Source organism: Amia ocellicauda, chromosome 20 (genome assembly GCF_036373705.1).
Source record: "Amia ocellicauda isolate fAmiCal2 chromosome 20, fAmiCal2.hap1, whole genome shotgun sequence".
NCBI classification, from domain to species: Eukaryota; Metazoa; Chordata; class Actinopteri; order Amiiformes; family Amiidae; genus Amia; species Amia ocellicauda.
The window spans coordinates 14,373,636-14,397,532 of record NC_089869.1 but is presented as its reverse complement, the minus strand read 5'-3'; the positions used below and the strand labels follow the sequence as shown (position 1 = coordinate 14,397,532).

The 23,897-nt window shown below is 39.7% G+C and overlaps 1 protein-coding gene across 1 annotated transcript; it reads right to left on the bottom strand.

Moving 5' to 3' along the window:
• Window positions 1-755: 755 nt before the first annotated feature.
• sfrp5 (secreted frizzled-related protein 5) lies at window positions 756-23,272 on the bottom strand. Its single transcript, XM_066693231.1, has 3 exons — window positions 22,436-23,272; window positions 12,163-12,240; window positions 756-2,054 (listed from the first exon to the last, which is right to left on the bottom strand). The coding sequence occupies exons 1-3, from the start codon at window positions 22,965-22,967 to the stop codon at window positions 1,726-1,728; spliced, it is 939 nt and encodes a 312-aa protein (XP_066549328.1). The 5' UTR covers window positions 22,968-23,272; the 3' UTR covers window positions 756-1,725.
• Between the last annotated feature and the right edge of the window lie 625 nt (window positions 23,273-23,897).

Here is a 23,897-nt window from a genome sequence, read left to right as displayed (position 1 = left end):
GGTGTGATGTCAGTTGCTCGCTGGCCTGCCGTCTCATTAAATATCTGCACAGGAGGCCCCGTCTCTCCTGGGGAATGTTCCATCAGGTCTGATCCTTGTCAGCTGCCTGTTCTCTCTCTTATTAGAAAGTGCAGCACTCTGACAGCGCTTCCAAGCAATGCTTTTGATGGTGTTGAAGAATGAAAATGTAATGAGCGGAAGGACACCCACACAAATGTCAGATGCTTGAGGGAAGGTCAGTGTTTAGCTGATGTGCTGAGGGAATGCTTTTGAGATGTTTTATTTGTTTATCTCTTTTTTTTTCACTGATGCTCTATCTGCATTGTTTGGTTTTAATGCATTCTCTTAGTCCTTATTGATAATTAAGGTTGCATGCAATTGAACACATTGGCCAATAAAGGTCAAATGCAGATTGAATACCACTTTTGATAGTCATAATTTGCATGTTTTAATATTCATTTTAACTATGTAAATAATATGATAATGACTCAAGGATGTCCTTTTCCAAGTTCAAATAATTGCACAGGTGTTTGGTTGTTGTTCTGTATAAAAATTTCAAGTATATTTTATTATTGTTTTGCAGAAAAAAAGGTTGTAACATGACTACTTATAAATTTACTGATAGTGTTTTTTCTTTGCTTTTTTTAACATAATCTCAGAAGTTAAAATGTTTAGCATTTATTACAGCAACAGTGGATGCAGATGCTATGTCTGTAGACCTTATATCTGTAGATGATATTTTAAGCAAATAAGGATAATAATAATAAAAAAGTTTAATAATAATAGTGATCTCACAAACCAACACATAGGTAAAATCCAGAGTCTTTTATGCATCAAGCCAGTGGCCAACTTCCCAGTAGCTTCCTCTCTTTCAAAGCAGAGGGGTCCTTCGCCTTTGTGCACAGTTTAGCTCTGGGCTGTCCAGGCAGGGCTGCTTTGCAGAACAGTCAATGGCGGCTTGATGCACTTCTCTGTCCTTGGAAAGAGGGCCTGTCCCACACTTTGCCTTATTTTCATAATAATCTACTTTTTACAGGATAGAATTTCTCCGTATCTACAAAAGCTAGTTGGTCCATCGGCTCCAATAAGGAATCCACACTGTTTGTTTTTCCTTATTGAGAACCTGTCTCCCTGCCCCCCATTGGAACACACTTAGTTACTCAAACACACAAACAGGAGCACTTTATATTTTACTAGTCATATCCCGTTCCCCCACTTCCTTTAATTCTTTCTTCAGATTCCCTCCATTGCATCCCTGCTTTTTCCCTCTTACAAGCTCCTCTCACTCAATCTAGTGCTGCCCCACTCTTAAGTGTGTACCCTATACGCCTTAAATAAAATCACAAGAAAACAAAAAATATATATCAAAAAGATCCCAAACTACATTTCCCCAGATCTTTTTTTTTCATATTTCTTTCTATTATTGATTTATTGTATTCTTATTTATAATATTGTTGTATGACTGCTGGAAAAATATAAATGTGTTCTCTGATTGGAACCCGGCAAAAAGAGTTACTACAATGTTAGAATTTCCTTGTGAGACATATACTGATTCATATTGCTGTGAGCTGCAACGATCAATATTATTATCCTACTGCACTTATTGTTAATTAGTGATATTAATAACATTCAAAAGGAAACATGGAAAGACAAATAAGTATCAGCGTGTGCTTTCTTTCAGAGTTCGGGGGTTCTTTGGGGTGCTGTGGGGTGTGGAGTCCCAGGTCACTGGAACACGGTGTGGTAGGTGGGACACTGGTGGGACTTCATGTACTTGATGGCAAATTTGAGTTCCTTGCTCTTCTTGTCCCACTTGTGGATGGACATGAGAAGCAGCTGCTGGTCCACCTTGCGGCCCATGATGAGGAAATTGCTGCCCAGGTTGTCCAGTTGCGTGCAGGGGCAGTTGGCTCCATTCTTGATGTACAGAACCAGCTTCTTCAGGTCCTTCTTGCGCAGGACGCCCAACTTTAGAACCTTCTTCTTCTTCTGCGCGGCGATCAGCTTCCGGTCCCCCTTCTCCTTCTTCACCTCCTTGATCTTCATCTTCAGCGCTAAGGGAGAGAATGAGAAAAGCAGGGTGAGTTAATTGTTCATTGATCGTGGGCACTTGCCTGTTCTTCTCCATCAATACACCATCAAGTTGTATTTACTCTGTCTGCATTCACATTTGTGTCCTTTTACAAACTGTGAAAAAAGTGTTTGCCACAATAATAGCGTCAGCAAAATAAATAGCCATGCTACTCTCTCTTTTAAATTTAAAATATTTGATTTGGCGCAATATTCAGAATGATCTGTCTCCCAAAATCTTTGTACTGGGCTCTGAAAATAGTTTTTAGCTACAGAATACCAAATCATTCTAAATTAGAGATACATGCATGACCACCCACATCACTGAAACTTAACATCCATCACCCATCCCTGAGGAATGATCGAGGTGCAGCTAAAGTCAGCATTTCTTCTTTTAATCCCAGTCTGGCTCACTCATTCTCGGAGCTAACTGCATCTCCACATAATCCTTTGTCAGTCGCACAGGAAAGACAGCGCTTTCTGAACAAAGATCTCATTTAACACCCCCCTGAGGATGGTGTTAATAGCATGCAGACTTTCCTAGCCTTTCTCAGTCCAGGGAGACAGGTTCTGCTAAACAAAATGTCCAGAGTGAGACCAGACTAATCCCAGTCCTCCCCCACCTCGGCCCACCTATTCACAGCTGTCAGAGGAACAGCCAGGTGTTGGAAGCACTCTGCTGGGTTCATTTAATAAGATGGTCCAGGGAACTGTAATATCACTTAAAGTTTAGAGTTGGCTTTGGAATACAGTGAGAGCTCTTGCAGGCGTCTCCAGTGCTTTCGCATCCAAGGTGAGGATGAAGGATTGCATAAGAGCTTTATAGGAAACACAGTTATCAAGCAAGTGAGAGACGTGAACGAAAGCCACGCGGTGACTATTGAGTCCCAGGGATTTGTTTTAAGGATGTGCGAGGTCTGTCTCCTTCAGCATGAATAGAAAACAGATAATGAACATTGGCACATAAATGGTTAGGTCACTCTCAGTTACTATTGCCAGTCTTCAAATCTGTGCTGGTAGTGGTTGTCCTGTTTATCAGTCTGTTCCTATATGGCCTCACAAAAAGCTTCTGGTTAAACAGCATATTTCCTTAATTAGTAGCAATGAGGTTTGCAGTCTTATAACAGCAGTGCACTCTGGATTGAGAGCGAAGTTTATTCTGTGAAAAAACTTAGATATACAGCTTCCCAGAGCAAACACAGTCTGGGATTAGAGAAAATGACTCAGCTTTGTTTTAGCTTGTTCACACACAGCACATCAGATTTGCTTTGCTCCGTCACTGACTTCAGTCATATGTTTGGAAAAGCAACCTCATCCCCCACAATAAGTTTCCCTGGGAAAGCATGGTACAGTATAACGACTGTGAATGTCTGTCCTTCGTCTATTAAAGGCAACTGAGCTAAAGCCATGTAATGATTCTGGCTGAAGCTCACGTGAAGCAGTGCACCGAAGACCTGCAATTTGTTCAGGGCTCCTATTGGCTGTGGTTTAGATTCCTGTTATCTTGTTAAACCCAAATCGTTTAGTACATTTCTGAAGCTGATGTAGTTTGCAACTGACTGCATGGTACCTATAAACACTCATGAAAACTGAATCCCTTGAAGGTCAATAGAAAAGTAACCTACAGAGAAAGCCGTTTTACGTTTACCTTTAACAATTAGCCAGATAAAAGCATTAATAGATGTACTAGTGTGAACAGTGAACATTTCAGAAAGGATGTTTGTATTTCTGGGGGGAGGTGTTCCGAGGTTCACAGCTTCACTTTCAAGTATTGGAAACAGCAGTTTGGACTTTTTTTTCTTTTCAAATCAGGTTTTGATCTACGCATACATTTTCCTAATTTTCATGTAATTTATGATGTGGAATGTCTTTGACTTTGGTATAAAGTTAGCTGCACTGCCATTTGCAATCTGATCCCAGTTTCAATGTCAGAGTTTTGGCAGTAAAATAAATATTATTTCAGCAGTGAGGTTTTGGCCCCTTCTATATTGTAAAACTCAGCCATAGAGAATGCAAATAAAGAGGGAAAAAAACAACAAACAAACCCAAAACGATTAATAAGAAGCACAATTAAATTAACCATAGTGACAGTTCCCTGCTGTACAAAGGGGATCCAGCTCAGACCCAAGCTGTGGCGTCAAAGGCCTGGTGTTCATGAGGCCAACGCTGGAGAGCACATTCCAGCTGGAGACACATCAATATGCGGGAGTGGGCTGAGCAAAAACACACATACTGGAGTCTTGTTTAGCAATCTACTGCAATCAGGCTCTCCTCTCAGACTCCAAAAACTACCTCAGCCTTCACTGTGGCCACCGGTAATTACAACCTGAAACACACATTAACTGGAAGAAAAATATCTTTTTAAGAAGCTTTCTCAACCCCCCCGTACCCCTTTTCAAGAAGTGTATGCAAGCGTGGGCCTGGCCAGTGTCCGGGTGACAGTCCGGACCCACTTCTTAAACAAGAGCTCTTTAGCTTCGGTCAAGGGGGAGGGTGTTAGGGGGGGGGGGGGGGGCAACATGGAAAGTAGCTGTCATCCTGAGAAGAAACAGCTTTTCCTTCAAATTTGTTGGAATACATCGCCCATGCAACACACAAGGTCTGTAACCTCTCTTCTGTCCTCGGAGTCGGCTCAGTGACCAAAGTGAAGATGCTCTTTTGGGATCCTGTCCACAGACACTTGTTTACTAGTTGTTTTTTTACAATATTAAGACATGATAAATTATATTTACAGCCTTTATGATAAACTGTGTTATTGCAAAGGAGGGCTTTACTGTAACTGTAACCCATTAGATTACAGTAGTGGGTTATCTGCCCCATTTGATGGCCAAACAACAACCTGAACCCCAACGCTAGCCGACTCCAAAATGTCATGCTAGACCCATAAAAACCTACAACCGATTTAAGTTAAATCGGTAGAAAACAACCCTAACGTTAATGAAAGCTTAGGTTTACCGCGGACTCTAACCCTAACTAGACCAAAATATGATCACGAAATTAAATTTCAGTACATAATTTAGCTATAGTACTCAAAATAATACTCTATAATCAACTTATAGAGTGTATCATCAGTGTAACATAAGATAACCACAAGGGATTCAATAAATTCATAATTCCGAGGACCAGAAATCTGCAACTCTGTATACCAGGACAAGCTCGGGTGTCTCACAGAAAGTAATGTTTTATTTCAAGTTTACAACAGTTGGTGAGCAGCACAAAAAGGTCCGTCTTAAGACTTGAAAAAGTTGGGAAGCACATCCCTGCAGTACACGGGAGAGATCTGAAAGCCATTACAAAGCACTTGTATTAGGTGCTGTGAAGCATTCAAGGACTTGATCTTCCTCCAGCAAACATGTTTTTTTATTTATGTTATTAAAAAATCAGATTTCAAGGTGTTAATGCAAATTTGTAAGCAATTTGGGATAAAGTAGCAGAACACGCATACGGGAGGTGAGAGCCATTAAAAAATTAGACTCCTAATTCGTTTCAGTGCAAAGATCAAAAATCTCATTGAAGTCATACTTGGCAATATAATAGAAGTGAATTCATGCAAGTCATACACCCGTAGTAATCACCGTAATCTCTGGGTTTTGTTCCAATCTGGAAATGGGGCCAATGAGGTGCGCAGAGGGTAAGTGTAGAGAAATGCTTTGTATTAGTGCTTGGAGTTGGCTACTTGCCTTCAGATGTAATCATGTTACACACTAATTATTGAGTTATTACGTAATTGTAATTAAACTTCATAAGTCTTTAGAGTCCACAAAAATAAATGATTGTCGGTTCTGTAATTAACAACAATGATAAATTCTGACTAAAGGCAGCATTGGACTGTAGGATATGTTTTTCTGGCTGCTATTTGTTTCAGTGAGAATGGCTCATACAGATGGGATTTGCAACATACGCTACTGAAGAGGCCATTACTGCACCAAGACAATTTATTACAGTAATAAGGTTCTGTAAATCACACTCTTGGTAAATTAGGAATCGTCTTTTTTTACTTTGTATCGTGTTTCGAGCTTAATTCACTTTGAATTACTAGTCAGTGATATTAAACAGAGATACATTGTTCTATTTATGTTAGCTTACCTTCACAAAGTAAGTTTTTATGATGAAAGGATGTACTGGAAAATTGTAAAAACTTGATTCCGGGGCCTTTGTAAAGCACAGCAGAGACTCGTGAGAAAAACATAACAAATGTATAAATAAATACCTAAAGTAAATAGAGTGGTTCATCTGGGTCACTGTTGGGTGCTACTTTTCTCCAGCCAAAATGTCTAATGACAAATATGACAACCACTTTAGCCCGCAAGCCAAATGTGCAAAACCGATTATGAAAACGAATTCCTGAGCCTGGAACAAATGCTGAGGCATTGCGAGAGCCCGAGGTCAGAGATGGCAGGGAACTAGTGCAAATCCACCCCTGACCTCGGTACACCTCAGAGCAATACAATCAGTTACTGCCTGGCTTGTATCTGGCCCCGTCATCCTTTCTACAGACAGTATATTTGCACAGTCTATCCATTATAAACACTTAAGCTACTCTTGTATTCTGTCAGCGTGTTATGTGTTCGACCACTGGGAAAACACTCCGGCACCCCCTCTCTTTTCAATTACAGATGAACTGCGCTGAAGACATAAAAAGGGCTGGTTCCAGTAATTATGCTTTTTACATGGTGTTTAAGCTTATGTAGCCAGTAAATGTACTGAAGTAATTTCCATGCTCTCAACTGTGTTTGCCATCAATTTACCACAGGTTTTGGCATGTCTGTCGTATGCCACAGGTAGTTTTTGCTCTTGTAATGTTTTTGATTGTGCATCTTTTATTTAAACTCTGGCAACTCATATTTCCTGAAATTGTTACTTACAAGATACTGGAAATCTCTGAGATTAAACTATAATTAGGTTTATATATACTGCTGCGTTAAGTGATGGTTGCTTGGAGATGGTGAGCAACAATAACAGGCTTTTTTCATTAGTATAATATATGTGACATCTGACCCATGATGTCATCGTCCTGTTCTTTTGTTCCTCTGTCAAAGTAAACAATAGTATTATGAAGGTAGCAAAACTTGGAGAATTAAAATCTATAAGGCCATATTTATTTAGACCTAGAAAGACTGAAATAGAAATACACCAGTGATCACATAATTAAAATGTGTTATCAATGTATGGTTCTTATTAAACCAGTGGCGTAAAACCTGCAAACACTAAATATAAGATGGTGTCAGTTTGTGGCACTAAAACGTGAAACAATATTGTCTTGCTTATATTGTCCATTTTCCATTTTGTCGAAAACCAAGGGAAAACAAAAATGCTTCTCGTCCGGGAGCCAATTTTAATTTTCTCTTTTAATAATGAACATTAGTTCAATGCCAGCTCTCAAAGCTGTGTAAACTTAGCACTTAAGCTACAACTGAGTAAGTCTGTTCCGGTAGATGGACTAATGAGACCAAGGGGAATATCGAGTTTTCTTTTAAGATTGTTACATCCACGATTTCTATCCTTAGTTTTCCAAAGTGGCACATTCCCAGCAACCACCTCACGTTGTCCTGAGACGCCCGACTTGGCCCAGCAGTTTGCGAGGACGCGTGCACTTCTTTATGACATTTTCATTTAATTTCATTTCAGTTTTATGATGGTCTGTCAGGGATGACTTGACATGAAAGGTAAGTGTATGCAGTTCAGCTGAAGCCAGTGAGGTTGCTATCCATAGGACCTTCAGGCCCAGCAACGAGAGGACTGTGGGTCGCCTAAGACCGATAGGAAAAGCAAAAAAAGAAAGGCTACAAAGAAAGGAGTGTCTGGAAATGGCGCAGCGCGTAGATCAGTTTTGTTAACAACACGAGTTAGGAAAAAAGAAGTGCTATTAAATTAATACAGTTTCGTGGCAGCAGCCGTTTTGAGAGCAATTACGGGATCAAAGCCCCTCGTAGAGCCTCACCCGATTCCCGGCACATTGTCAAGCCGATTGTGTAAATCTGTGACCATGAGATTTGCCCAAACCAATTCTCCCTGTGCCTTTCATGGTTTATGTTGGCTGCAGCAGGAGAAAGGGATAATGGAAAACACAAATCAGAAGAGAGATTAAGGTGTCTGAACTGTCACCTGGCGGCACCCTTTCCTATTGGCAGGACGGTGACGTGTTATCAGGCATGCGCTCACCGTGTCAGTGATGTTGTGCAGATGTATTCTTTGCTTAAACAGAACATAATTTTGAGTAGAGGTTAATAGGTTTCTGATTTGAAAAGTCATCATTCTATATTAACACAAAATCAACATTAATAAAAAAAAAAAAAAAAAAAATCTTGATTGAAGTGTTTGACATTGTGCTCATCCTGAATGTTGCACTATAAGAGTGACTTGTCTCTGTGTAGCACAGAACAAAAAATAATGAATTCCTTTGATGGGAATACAATAGGAAAATAATGTTTTGTGTGTCTGCCTGTCATTTGAAGATAACAGACTTTTCTACAGGTACCAAGAATATGAAATTCAATAGTTAGCTGATTCATAGCAGGACAATAACAGTGACACTCTCCAAATCATTAGAATTATAACTTGCCTTTGGAGTGGTTGTTGGCACAGTACTACTGTGTACCTGGGTATGTAAGTAGTCAGGGACTGGTTTTGAGGTTAGGGGTAGGGTTGGAATTTCTTAATATAACAGTACTGTACCCTAAGGTGTACAACAGTGGTTCTGACATCAACTCCACAAGTCTAATAATTCAAGGTGTTGTCTGAAGCATAGAGTCAATACCCCTGAAGCTGAGAATTTTTCTTATTTCAAATCACTGAACAGCACTGGGAGCTACAGTCTATAGTTATAGTGCGCTGTGAGAAACCTATAGAAAATTGCATTTAAAAATCTGAATAACAGAAAAGAAAAAAAACTTGTCAGACATCCAGTCTTTGGTTTTAAATTTAATGCAACTGACTTGAATTTCTGCTCAAGATGTCTTGTGCACTCTTTAAATGCAGAAAAAGTTAAAATATCACAGGGGATACTAGTGGGTTTATGAACACCACATTGTTAAAATTGGAGGATCAACTCTTTAGATACATTAACGTATTTAAAAAAAGCCCAATGGGCAGGTTGACTCGTTTACTTGTGTAAATTGGAAATTGGAAATTGGAATTTGTAAAATGTATTATTTTGAATGACTATGTTTTAGTTAAATTAAATTCATAATGATTGATGCCTTGTACTTAACTGTATTTTTGCACTTTGTTTTGCCCTGGATAAGGGTGTCTGCCAAGAAATAAAAATAATATTAATAATAAATAATAAATAAATAATATTTCACAATTATTGTAATTTGGTAGAATTTCAATGTGGCCTGAGGAATTCGGATCTTATCAGTCTTATCAGCTGACTTCCTGTTGTGTGATTCAGGTATCCGTGGAATCAATGCAGACAGTTACCAGAAGAAGGTGTTGGTTGTGCCAATGTGGGAGATATCCTGATCTGATTTGGTGGGTGCTGACAGAAGAACTGCAGGTACGGAAAACAAGCTCGCACAGCTCAGCAACATCCAAAGCAGACTAATCAAACAAACCGCAGTGAATTGCTCCGAGAAAATGCCTGGAGACGACTTTAGTAGCTGTTATAAAAATATACGAGCATATTGTATGAAATCTTTATACACACGTTCCAAGTTCTTGTAATATATTTATTTATATATACATTTTTCTTAAGCACACACATGATACAGGGCAGAAATCACTGTCCCTCCCCACGGCGCTTTCCAAAAGTTACATTCCTTCTAAATTACTTAAGAAAATCACCCAGATCTTTGTGACTTCATTTGCGGTAAGAACTGCATGCATTTTTTTTAATCGTTACTCTAAAGTCAAGTTTCATATATGCGTATTATGTTTAAATATTTTTGAACGCCTTGGGCTTTTCCAGAAACATGATTCCTGGAGTGAGAACTTCAAAACGCACTTCAGTCACACTGAGGGCTCGGGGGCGGTTCTGCCACAGGGCATGGGGGACCTAACACATTTTGGAAGTAGTGCTTTGATGCTCTACACTTCCATTACAAAAGATTCATTATTGAACTTTAAAAGGGTCAGTTTAGTGATAAACCATGTCTGCTTACCCGTGGCTAAGGGTCCTATGTGGATTATGTCCTATGTGTCCCTAATATATCAGATAGGCCTACATATCTGGAGAACATAAACCCATTTAAAGTGTATGGGATTATTTGGGCAGACACAGGGCCACATGCTACCAGAATGGCTGTAGTTTGTTAACTATACATTTGTTGAGTTCAGTTTTATAAAAATTTGTAATTTCAGCTGAAAATCATAATAATGAGAACCCAAAATATATTAAACAATTTACATATACTTATCTGATTTAAGTGCTTTGAATAACAATTAATTAAGACCTGTTTCGAACACTTACTGCCGTCTTCGTTTAATCAAGTGTGAAACAAATTTTTGATAAACTCGGAGGGACAGCTAGTTAATGCTAAGCCTCGCCAGTCACCAAACTTCTCCTATCTTTGACCCCTAGCTTATAATTTGAATAACATAACTCACAGAAAGCATGTTCCTGCACTATATAGGTAGGATATTGCAGAACTGTTTAATGCTTCAGAGCAGCAACCCGTGGAGAGAGTAGCGTGCCTCTGTGACTCAGATTGAAGATTTTACACCAGAACGCGTCTGACGTCACCCTGCTTCCAGTGTGAAAGAACTATCATTTTGTTTCTAATTTTTAAAACAAAAAATGGAACAACAGACAAGCGTGACAACCTTTTAAACTGTCGCCTCATGCTGCGAGTAATTTGTTAACTTTATGATACTATAAATGAGCGTATTAAAAAAGAAAACCGTTTCAACAAGGTCTGTAATACAAGGACCACATGTGTGTCTGGATGTGTATTGTAGTCCAGGAGGGGGAGGGGTTTCCAAACCTCCTTTAAATCCTGTGGCTTTTGAATAACAGCCAGATGAACTTTAAACACTTTGTCATTTACATTTCAGGGCTTATTGTGCCGCATGCCACTGACACAGAGACATGTCTCAGGGAGCTCACAAACCACACTTCTTGGAAGACTAATTAGGACAGGACTGAGTGAATGGCAGACTGTGTTTCGCTGTGCTACCGAAGTTTAATGAGAAGGATTAGCAGTCAATCTTGTACCATCAGAGCCACAATCTCAGCACTGAGATGAATAAACAAGCAAACAAATAAGTCTATGGTGGCCACTTTTGGGGCTGGAATCAGGATCCTTTTATACGCTGGCTGGTTGGTAGTTAAACTATTGTAACTGACTCCAGTCTGTTATACAATTGAATTTATAGGAGAACAAATTTGGAGCCGTAAAACCAGTCAGCCCGAAATCATTAGAGATTTAATGATTCTTGAAAAGAACAGCTCCATGTTTGATGGGTCTGCTCTGTGAATCTTTGTAAAAGACTTGGAACTAGATATAAATATATGGAGGCTTCAATGGCTTTACTAAGTACAATGTGCTTTTTCGATTCACATTTAAAATGTAAAGTAGTTTTCTTTAATTCTGTCAGCACCTGTTGAAGTAAACAGCCTACGTTGTCCCACTGTATTGGAGTTAAGCTTTACTGAAGGCTGTCCAAGACAATAGATCCTCAAATTGCAATATTAAAATATGATCATGCAGTCCTACAGTATTCTGCATCACACCTGCTAACACTGCACCGTCAATATTTAGCGTCCAGGGGAATCGCTCCCCTTCCTCAGAATCTCATCACGTCTCGTTCAGCCTCACTGCTTTTACTGCACCAGTGTTAATATAGCGTTTCTCCGCACAGCTGCCTCCTATCCTGCACAGGTAACGCGCTGGAGTCACTGAAATGGGAGTTTGTGATGCTGTGCATAAATCAGTACAGCTATCTCCCACACACTTGCCCTGCTCCCCAATACAGAGCATTGCAACTCTGACATGCTTCTCACAAACTACAGAAATAAGGAATCTCTTACATTAGATTAGAATGCTGGTGTTGCCTTATAAGTACTATAAAAAGACTCAAAGCAGCAATAGAGACAGAGAGTATGTACCCAGGTAGCTACAGTGTTGTTATTGCCCTATTTTAGGTACTTACCAAAATCACTGGCACAGAAATGCTCCATTATTGTGTCGGCCTTCAGCTCATTGTCACACGGAGGACAGACCTTGGAGGCTGGGGAAAGAAGGAAGAACATTATATTGACTTACTGTGTGGAGCAGTAGGTGTAATAAATTAATTTTGAAGGTGGGAACTGGATTTATATGTATATATTTCTTATTCTATATATAGTACATATTTAAATTAAATGCAAGTGTTGCAGCAAAAAGGAAATTGGAACTAGCAGAGTCTTAGAGGTGACTACTTTAAATACAGCTGCTACAACAACTGACATAAGTGTGTTTGGAAGAATATGAAAATAGAGCAATTTTCAGATTCCATTTTGAGCAGTGTGTTTTTTTTTTCCTGCATTGAGATCATGGGAATGAGGTGGAGTCGGATCATTCAGAAAATAATTCCTATAACGCGACTCACTATCACGACCTGATTGTGCTTGTCACAGTGGTCTGGTCTGTGTAGTAATGGTGAAGAGAATGCACTAATTAGCAGTAGTTGCTTTGATTATTCTACTTGGCAGGAAATAAAGGGCACCAATTTACATCTGGACATTAACAGCATACAAATGAAACATGATGTCAAATTTAACAAATACCTTAGTTTTAATGGTGAACTGTAAGTATCCCAACTAAGAATCTTATGCATGCAATACACTTCAATGTACCAGATCCCATTGATACTTCAGTTTTTGCTCTACGTGGGGACAGTCTGCTGGCTCTGTCACCCCCTATTTCCCTGCACCTTACCCCTGCACAGTCTTTCTTGTATGAGTGTGCCCCCTACTGGCTCTCCCTGAAATGAAACCTCATAGTTAGCTTGGAGGTGAATTTGGGGCTCATTGCTATGCTCCTCACAGCCATATGAGGACAGGGGTGAGAGGGCGGCACTAACAGAGGTTAATCCCCAGCTCTGGAGAGGAAAAGGGGGAGCAGGGGGCTTTCTGGCAGCTGAGGATGTTGGATTTCCTCTTTGCAAAGAGAGAAGCGGAGACCTGGACTGCTGGAGGCTTAGTGTGTTCAAAGTTAGCATCGGTACTGACAGGCCGAAACTTCAGGTCTCTCTGACGAGCGCTGTGATTCCAAAAATTTCAAACGGTTTTGGAACCAGTTATGGCTCAGACCCTTAGGAATGTACACGTGTGGCTCTGTGTGCACATCTGCTTGAGAGCTATTGGCAGTATATTTAGTGTGCCTCAAATCACAGCTTACAAGTTTGCAGAAAGAATTTTGCGGTTTAAGGTAGGGGACAGTAATGTGAATTCACATTTTAATAGTCAACAATGAAGTTAGTATCGTCCCAATGAAACAGAATTTTGATGATTTTGTTTACTTCTGCCTTAAAACCCTTGAAGTGTTTTTATTTATTTATTTATTTATTTATGTCCTGCCATTCTTGACCTCTTCAGTGCTTATGTGAGCTCCAGAAGCCCACTCTCTGTGTTGCACAGCAGTGGTATATTGTGAAGAATTCAGACAGGAAAACTGAGTTATCTGGAGGTTGGCTTGAGAATTGATTGGCATTTGGCAGCACCCTGAACTCTGACCCCTGTAGTATGTGGCTGCAAGGACACACTGCCAGCTCTGCCTGGGAAAATGACTTTAAGTCAATAGTTAATAGCAGGAGGGGATTATCCCTGTGCAGTCTGCCTGGTGAGCAGACATGAGAAAACTTTACAGTAATGGACTGTAACAATGCCACAGTAAAATGTGTTAAAGCCCACAGAGGGTGAAAGAGAAGAAGAGAATTATTGTCAGCCAACCATGGGAAAGTTTGTTAAACGCTAATCTATAGAAGTAGAAAGGCACGATGAACTATCAGTTTTCTGGGTAAAGGAAGACTGACGTTAAGCCAGGCAGGGTGTCAGATAATGGATTTACCCCCCCACCCCCACCCCAGGAGATTCAAAAGTCTTGATTCAAACTTTTACAAATGTTGCCATTCTAAAGTAGAACAACATGTTCTTTTATTTCATTATCTTTGAACTATCTTTGAATGGAGTGACATGACAGCAATAAAAATAATTTATTTTATTGTTCAGGACAAAAACAATTACTCCTGTGTAGTTCCTATACTGTGTCATACAGCGCCCTTTATAAATTAAGAAGCATGCTAACAAATGATGTTTGCTAAGCTCTTTAGCAGACTATGGAAATGGATCGGCAAGGCAATCAATTTAATCTCTGCTCTGTTTATTCACTGGATCAGATCATAAAATCGACTTTTGAATAGAATGCGTGTGACTGTAAATCCTATCAATCTCTCGGTGCCAGTCCTAACAGTGGCCTGCATGACTTCTGATGTATGCCTGCAGCTAAAGCAATTCTACTCAGCATACAACACGTTGCACTTAATGCCATTGACAAAATGAATACTGTTGGTGGCAGACCATTACAGCGCATTATTAATCCAGTCGTTTAGATGGCAGTTTCTAGGAGGCGGCCCAGCGGTTGTCTGCTCTGTGTCTGAAATGCTGTTAGAAGTTGAACAGGTTTTGGTAGACTCCTTTAATATCTATTCCTAGTTTTAGACACTGCCAAAACTCCTGATATGGGAACCAGCAGCACTGGACCACATCAATACAACTGTATCTTCTGTCTTCATTAGTACACAATCACATTTGTACAATCTGTTCCATATCAGTTGCCCGTCAGCATTCAGACAATTGCTGACAATTCTACCACAGTATGAATAATTGAATGTGTTCCACACTGTCAGAAGATATGTTTTGATGTAAGTGGCCCCCTCCCCACACCAACCTCATCCTCCCATCCATTATAAACAGAGATGCCAGGATTTGCCAACAAAATAATCAAGCTGCCCACTTCCTTCAAAGCTGTGAGTAAAAACTGGGGATGGGTTAGAACATTCCAGAAGAGTGGTTATTAATTGTTCACACTTGATTTATGCTGACAATATTGTGTGTAATTAAAAAGACCTCCATCTGCAATTGGATGTTTGAGTGTGGAAGTGTGTAGAACATATACTTGCATATTGTAACTTCTGTATTTAGTAAAGAAATACAAAACCACAATATTGTAATTATTGTTTGTTGTTGCTTTTTAAGAATTAGTGACGTTGTTACCCAGGTCCTTCCCGGTTTCTTTTTAAATATACATTTAAATAAGGGCTTGGGCAATGGCACAGCTCTAATTGAATTTAATGAGTATGACTGCGTGTGTGTGCCCTTTTGTGTGGTTTAAAACTGGGGGTTGGTAGCCTATAAAAGAAGCGATGGCCGTTTCAGAGAAAGCGTATTATTATGAACTGAACTGCATTCTTCTCCGGCCCAGCCTTTTGTGTGTGAATGGGAATGCCTTCCTGGAAAAAGCCTGGCCCAGGAGAACAGGCCTCAAAACTAGTCCAAGACGCCAGGCCAGGGATTGGTAGAGCGCCACCTGCTGTCAGAGAGTCTTCTGGTGCTCTTGGGAGGTTTGGGCTGTGAAACAGGGCTAAGACTCCCAATTAAACACTACTTTGTATTTGGTTCTTAAAATACGGGTCAATAGTAGATTGTCTTGGTTGTTTTGTTTCGATTTTTTACTCAGTGAACTGTTTTTTAGGAATGCATTCACATGAGCCGACAATAGAAAAAAGCATCCCACTGCAGAGGGGATGAAAGCATGCCAAAGTCAGCTGAATCTCATGTCCTTTCAGACATCTTGGCCAAAGCTGTCCTATGTAGATGTTACATTGTGCACGCAAACAATGCTGTTGCAATGGCAAGATTCATTTAACATTTAGTCTGTCCCCCATGACCAAGAGAATGTATTACGGAAGCACTTTTCTTACAGAATGAAAAATGGGCCAGGGGATTTTGTGCCATGCTTGTAAAATTCCTTCTAACTGGTTTGCCAAAGCATTTGCCTTTATCAACAGATCAATCATGAGTTAGTAAAGAAAACACGTATTTTATTTCTGTCTCGGTTCATTCAAAAACCCCTTGTGCCTCTTTAGCCATAGGCATGAATTTTAGTACTATACAAAGAGAATAACCACATTTTTTTTCTCTCTCTTCAAATGTTTTTTTTATTACTTTTTGGTAACTACAAGGCTGTCTAATACTTCTTTATGGCACACCTTCCTTAAATTTACCAGCCAAGGTACAACAATTAAGTTAAGTATAAGTCAAAGGTCACAGTTTCCGTAATTGGGACGTTTAGTCTGTTAGACCCTATCCTCTCAGCGTCCCTGTCCCCAGAGCAACCAGGGAGCTTCACTACAGCCCTGGCAGCTTGTGCGGCAGGTTGTGTTTTAATTGTGCAGTGGTGCCATTGTGCAGTTAAAAGTTAACATGCATAACTGGAATTTCAATTAAACTGGAGTTCTATTGTCGCTGAGCTTTATTGTGTGATACATTGGGAGATGTAATGCCCTGTGTGGGTTTAAAAATAGTTTATTCATATCTGAAGAGGGTCATTTTATTGGCTGGGTCTCCAGTTTGTAACTGCGCCAAAGCAGGCGAAAGGAAAATGCATTCTTAGCATAGCATGAGCTATATTTTCCACTTCGATTGCTTATCTCTCGATTATCTTGATTAACTGTATAACTCCAGGTCTTTATACCAGGGCTCCACTAATTATTCATAATTCATTATTAAATTGTTATTGCAGCCTCTGTAAACAGGACCTAACACCATGACACTCAATATCATGTTTAATTCCCCATCCAATTGAAATAAGTCTAATATTTTCTTTATCTTTTTCTTGTATTTGTATTGAAAGGTATGTATCGGTAACTAGATCTGGACATTTGCAAATATACAAAAATGCTGCAGAATTTCACGTTAGTTTATTAGATAAGATTATATAATAAGACTTGTTATCTGGAATTTAAAAACATGCTGTACTTTAATTTGTCTATTGAATAAAGTGCAAATGGGCTCCGATATATATATATATATATATATATATATATATATATGTTTGGCAGATTGAGGGCTGTCACATGTTTAACTGGAGCAAACCTGTTTTCATGAGTTCAATCTGCTTATGTTGTTCAGTATATTAAAAGTTTATAGGGCCAAAGTTTAAAGCTGATCGTCTATTGTAATACTGAGTTTTCCTGAGTTTCTGGTACAGAATTTTTGATTAATGATATATTACTCCAGCAGGGCTTGATAACTCTTGATATGGGTGATAGAAAAGTGGAGGTAGGGGGAAGGAATTCCCAAGTACAGCGAAACACTGTGAAGCTGAAACGGCCATGTCAGCTGTTTTTATAAACCAGGCGATCAGTGAAAGACTGATGCAGAACACACACACACGGGATTGTGGATTGTTGGGCTTTACAGCTTTGAATTTTTTTACATGAGAAACTAAATGTAGGGGCAAACAAATACAGCTGATAAGGGGGGAAATAACCTTGTAAATTTGAAATCTCAGGAAGGAATATAATGCCAAAAAGTGAACTATATATTGATTAAAGAATACCATTGTAGAGATATAGATAAGCCAGATTCTTATCATGTCCACACGTAACCTGGTACGTAAAGCAAATGGATGATCGTAATAACCGAGTGCTGTGAGAGGCTGCCAGTTGACAGATGAGGCGTTGTGTCTGGTCTGAGACTCCTAGAGCAATAGTAGCAACCGCTCAAACGCTCCGCATCGGGAGGAAAACAAACATTGCCTGACAAGTGTCTTGCACACCATATGTGCCCTACTTGTGATTACAACAGAAACTGGCTAAATGATTTAAGACAGTACAGTCACAGTCAGTTGTTTGTACAACCTCTTATCTTGTCAGTGAAAATTAGTCTAATTGACATTTTATTATAATTATTATTATTATTATCGTGACTTAAGTATTTATTAGCAGATGCCCTTTATCCAGGGTGCTTAGAGTTGACACAAAACATACTCGTTTCAAGACACCACACAATTCAGCAAGGAAATACTAGTTTCTTATTGTGACAATTGATATACATGGTTTTGTAACATTGATATTACAACCGCGCACAATATGTATCTTCTAGAGCATATATCTTCTCAGTTCCTGTAGTTTTCAAGTTGTAAAATATTTCCCAGCTAAGCATTTCTATTTTACAAAACATACAATTGAACATACAAAAATGTATATGTCAAGCGTAAATTAAGTATACAGTGGAAATACATCCAGGTTTCCTTACTGCTAATATTGTCACTGCAAGTTCAAACATTATGTATTGAATAGACAGGAAGGCATACTAACGTTGGACAATGGCTGTATGAGATGAAGACTGAGGACACTGAACAGAAACCATGTAGAGCTTGTGGTTTTGCAGCCTGTGTCTGTGAATGTCGCTGGTATGTAGTTACAGGGGAGTCAGCACAGTCAGCTGTCACGGCCGCAGGGAGGCCGGAGCTGCTGAGTTGACCGACAGCTTTGTGGTCTTTCACGGCTCATTCCCTGGGGGTGATGAAGAGGAGACAGGCACTGTCTGTCTGCTCCTCTGCCCGTGATCACGGCAGGGCGAGTTGATAAGCACCTAGCACACTGGCAGGGAGGGGCAGGGAAGTCCTATCGCTTCTGTCAGCAGAACAAAGTGTGGACACCTCCCTCTCAGACAAGGTCATAATAACAGCTTCCTAATATTCCTAATATTTTTACATCTGTTTAAAAGTCTATTATACAGAGAGTGAGCAGGTTTAAAACACCTCATTGGCTTTTAACAGTAGTACACTTCTTGTAATTGTGGGACATCCTATGAATTATGAATTGTGAGGTCGCCACATTGTTCACAGCGCTTTTTAAATGTATTTTTAGTGCAGTTGCCTGCATTGTTTTGGGTTTGTATGTTTTATGCTCTCAGGCTCAATGCTTTCCCTGACCCAAGATGTGATGATGTGGCAATATGCTTCTTAATAACTACATAAATTAAACCAACATGAAAAGATAGCCGTCTGTTTGGAGCGTGTATTGTTCCTCAAAATTTTGACCTATCCTGTCAGAAACACCAATAAAAAAGACATAACGCAGCTAGATCAAGAGACGGAGCAGCTGCTTAATATTTAACATCCACATGCAATTCTTTATTAAACCATGAGTTTCTATTCTGAGCTATTCCTCCTCTGTGGTGGCATTGGGAAGTTGTTTTCTTAATGTTGTTATATGTAGCATGCTTGTGGAAAGCTTGTCTGGCATATATGGAACAGTTTAAAAGGTGATGAAAACCAGGCTGGTATTTAATACATTAACTGATTTCTTCTTTGCTTTGGGAGTTTGGCTTCCAGGAATTCACCAGCTAATGTTACTGTAAATATCTGTCATTTCAATATTTTCGGGATTGTTTACTAGAAAGCACAAAGCACATACATCTTAGTCACTCCATACAACCGTGTCCTTTGTGCAAACCCACACAGCAGGTTCTTGGAGCAGAGCTGCTGAGACTCACCTCAGACAACTATATGACCTTTTAAAAAGTTTTCCATGTTTTTCTAATCATCTGAGTTTAAATGTATGTGTATGTGTATGTATATATATATATATATATATATATATATATATATATATATATATATATATATATATATATATATATATATATATATAGTGTGTGTGTGTGTGTGTGTTTTCCTGTGGAATACGATTTTTCTCTGCTCTGTGTTACTTCCCAAGAACGGCTAGTCATGTCAGGTCCTTGTTGTTGTTGCCACACTATCTCTAGGCTTTTATTTCATGTAACTCTAAACTCTTAACAAAGCAGGGTTACTGATGCAAAAGTTTGGCTTTTAACAGGCTTTTTCAGGAAAACAGAACAAGTCATTCTGTGTACCTGAATGTGAATTCTCCTTGTCTGTGCACACAGGCCGTCTGACCATGCAGCAAGTGTGGTTCAACTGGAGCATAGTTAAGATTTAATCAAGCCCCCGCAGGCCGGCATAAGCTCTACAATCTTTTTTTTTTTTTAACTGAAAATAATTCCTAAAAGTCATAGTTTCTGTTATAATTGTTAAATAGCCATGCATTATTCTCTCTTTAATTAGTTACACTTTAATACTTTTATGAGGACTTGCTGCTCAACAAAAAAACATGTGTATCACTGGGTTGACTATCCCAGAGCTTTGTAAATGTGTGTGAAAGTTTAATTTGACTATTTACTCTGTTTGAGAATCCCTAATTACTGACCACACAGTTCATTGTGGTATCACCATGGAACATGCTTTTTAATTATTGTATTTTTTTAAGTAAACAGCAGTTGTGAGGAATTACAAGCTTTGGTTTCTAGCAGCATGTCAGGCATTCTGCTTTGACGAGCTAGCCGCCCGCTCGCAGTGAAAATGTTACAATTTGACCCCAGCATCACACACACATTGGCACACAGACTCACACATGACTTTCCTGCATGTTAAATCAAGTATACTCCTTTGTAAATGCATTTTGGTACAACCTTGCATCACAGCTTCCAGAAAAAGATTGTAAAATTATGTTAAGCAAAAAATATACACTTACAAACTATATTTATTCGTAGCCATAATTCGTTTTCATAATATAAAAAGTTAGTTTTTGTAATACGTCATTGTGAAGATGTCTATTATTATTATTATTATTATTATTATTATTATTATTATTATTATTATTATCATTGATCATTATTATTTGACTTTAACGAGCAATCTGAAATGGGTGCAGTAGGTGCGTATAAGTTATTGAAATTGTTTGCAAAAATAAATAATACATAACAGTGGGATTTCAATAAAAATTAAATTTAAAGTAAATGTATTTTGAGGAATTAATGTAAAATGTGTGTGTGTATATATATATATATATATATATATATATATATATATATATATATATATAAAGCACTTTTTATGTTATTTTTAAGTTCTAAAGTACTGCTTTATGGCCCTTATGCACTTATCACAACTAAAGTAACACTTTTAAATTTCTGACAGAACTGGAGGCTATTGGTTGTCTACTGCTGTCTGCCTTTTTCTTTCTCGGTCCCTCTCTTCTCTCCATGCCACTGTCTCCCAATTTTCCCATCTGTCTTCCCATATTCCAGTGTCCCTCCCATTCTTAAAATCCCCAGTGCCCCTTGGTCGCCTTTTTCTTTCTCCCTCAGCCTTTCTATCCGTTACTTTTCAGACTGTCCCACCATCTCTTCCTTCTGGCGGGCAGATTCAATGAAGCTAACTAACTTTCTCCCATTCTGACTAATTAGCAATCTGCAGTAATTGGTTCTCTACCTAATTGGCTGACTAACTGCCAAGCTAAATAAAAAGGAGAGGGAGCACAATCACAGCAGGGCCTGCCCCATCCACATTCCAAATGAGATTTTTTTTTAATAATGAAAGTGGAGAATAAGTTTTTGTTTCTGGAAAAAGTAGTGAATTCCTCCTACGTAGATTGTAGCTTTTGATACTGATTACATGAGAGATTGACCTAACTTCAGAGAAAGCAAAGCCCATATGAAAAAATGATATTATACCCTATAGACAGAAGTGGGGGAAAAAAAAAAGAGATTCTTATGTGCAATACTTTTTGGTAATGCTTTTCCAAGGAGAGTCGAAGTATTCCACAAAAACTGCTGTGAGATTACTTTTCTGTACAACTAGTGTTTTTTCTGATATTTAACTTAATATTTTGTTAGAATGAATAAGGTATCATTAAGACTTTTATGTACGTACATCAAATAAGTTAATTTATCAGTAATGCCCAATACATTTTCTAAAATTTGATCTGCAAGATTTCTCTTTTCTCTTAAACAAAAATGTCCTAATGTAAAGAATGTCAACCTGTACCGCTTTGTCACACAAATATAGTATAAATAGCTGTTTCTATTACAGTTTACTTTTCACAGCGTTATCATGTCTCATACTTTAATATACTGCCTGCACACCTATAAAAAACAGGACTATCAGGAAAGCGGAGGGTGAAGGTTTGGTTTGTTGTAGAAACTCTCATTGAAACAGTTGCTGCTTATCAGCCTCTTACCTCTTGAAACTGTCCAAACATCTTGTGCAATTGTTATCTTTTTAGAAGCATTCATTCTAAAGTCAGCCATTACCAAATAAATATATACAGCCATATATACACACATATAGTTATAAACACATTTTGATTTTTTGTAGCTGTCTTCCAATGAAAATTAGATTTATTTTGTTTAAACAAGTACTTTTTAGTTTCAAATAATAGCTTTCATTCTTGACCTAAATACAGTATTGCCTTTCTAGAGACTATAACCTCTTTATTGAACACCTTGGTACACCTTGGAACTGGTACAAGCTCAGTGTGTGGGGAGCAGTAGGGTCAGTCGGTGCGGTTTTACCTGGAGTCTGCGTGGCATGGTTCCCCGAGAACTGCATGGGGATACAGAGGTCGTTGTCGATGGGAAATTTTTCGCACTGGAGCATCTCGGGCCAGGGGAAGCCATACGTTTCCATGACGGGCGCGCAGCTGTCCCTCACAGCCTCGCACAGAGAGCGGCAGGGGTAGATGGGCCGGTCCAGGCAGACAGGTGCAAACAGGGAGCACAGGAACACCTGCGTGTCTGCGTGGCAGCGTTTGGCCAGAAGGGGCACCCAGCTGCCAGCCTGCTGCTTGACCTCAGGCATGGACTCATGGTCCAGCAGGTTGGGCAGCCTCATCTTCTTGTAGCCCACATTGTGGCAGAGGCGCAGGTCCGCAGGGATGTCCACGCACTGTGGCTGCTTGGTGTAGAAGCGCCCGTTGTGGAAATTGTCTGACTGCCAGCTGTAGTAGTCATACTCCTCCGTTGTTGCTGCTGAGGTCAGGAAGAACAGTCCCAGGGCCAGGGCCATGGCTTTGGTGGACAACATCTGACTCCCATGTCTCGCCATCCTTCCAAGAGAAATTTTAGAAAAATAATAGAGTATGTCTATAAAACAATATAGAATATTGGCAATAATCCTTTTTAGATCTTTTGAGCTGTGGAACAAAAGTGTGTTCAGCCCCCTCCCTCGAAAAAATGTTGATCCAGGACTTCTCCTTCTTCAGCCTTGAAGCCTGCTGGGGCTCCTTGGCTGTCGGGCTTGCTCAGGTGGCTCTGAGGGAAGCGAGTGGGAGCCTCGCACTGCTCTGCTCTGGCTCTCCGAGGTGCACCTTCTGTATAAGAGGCTGTGGATAGCTGGATCTACCAGCCTCCAGCCCCTTCACAAGCTGTAGCTTTGCTTCCCCTCCCACCGGCTCTCCCCAATCTCACAGAGGCCACTCTCAGCCAATTGCAGAGCAGAGGGCCGGCTCCTTCCTGCAGGGCCCTCCCAGTCTCCACCCACACCCTCCTTGAGTCACTCACAGGCTCTCTTGGAGCACAATGCTTGAGGAGTGCTCTCTCCTTGTTCTTTTCTCTCCCTCCTTTTTCTCTCTCTCCCCCTCTCTCTATCACAGATTCTTCACACATATTATCTTCTTTGCCTTTAATTCTTTCTTCGTTCCTCTCCCTTGAAAATAAACAGTTTTCATGAAAAGGTTTCAGAGCATTGAGAGCCAGAGGAACTACAGGTGGTCATGTCTCCTGAGCTTGCTGTATGAGAAATGCTAATTGAACCCCCGAGATTTGAAAAGAGCCCGTCTCCCTCCCTGTCTCTTTCTGTCAGCCCCAGTCACAGCAGTGAGGCCCAGCCGGTGGTGTACAGGGCCCTGGCAGTAGGGCGCCCTGGTACGTGGCAGTATACTGCAGGATGTCTTTAATTCACAGGCTCGGCAGCCTCCCTTATTTCTGGAGACAATCTGACTTTAACCACTATCTCTTAATCGAGTTATTAATGTCT

Coding starts and splice junctions, on each gene's coding strand:
- sfrp5 (XM_066693231.1), bottom strand. CDS start 22,967: ATGGCGAGACATGGGAGTCAGATGTTGTCCACCAAAGCCATGGCCCTG. Junction 12,241..22,435: donor CCATGCCACGCAGACTCCAG/GTAAAACCGCAC, acceptor TTCTTTCCCCAG/CCTCCAAGGTCTGTCCTCCG. Junction 2,055..12,162: donor TTTCTGTGCCAGTGATTTTG/GTAAGTACCTAA, acceptor TCTCTCCCTTAG/CGCTGAAGATGAAGATCAAG.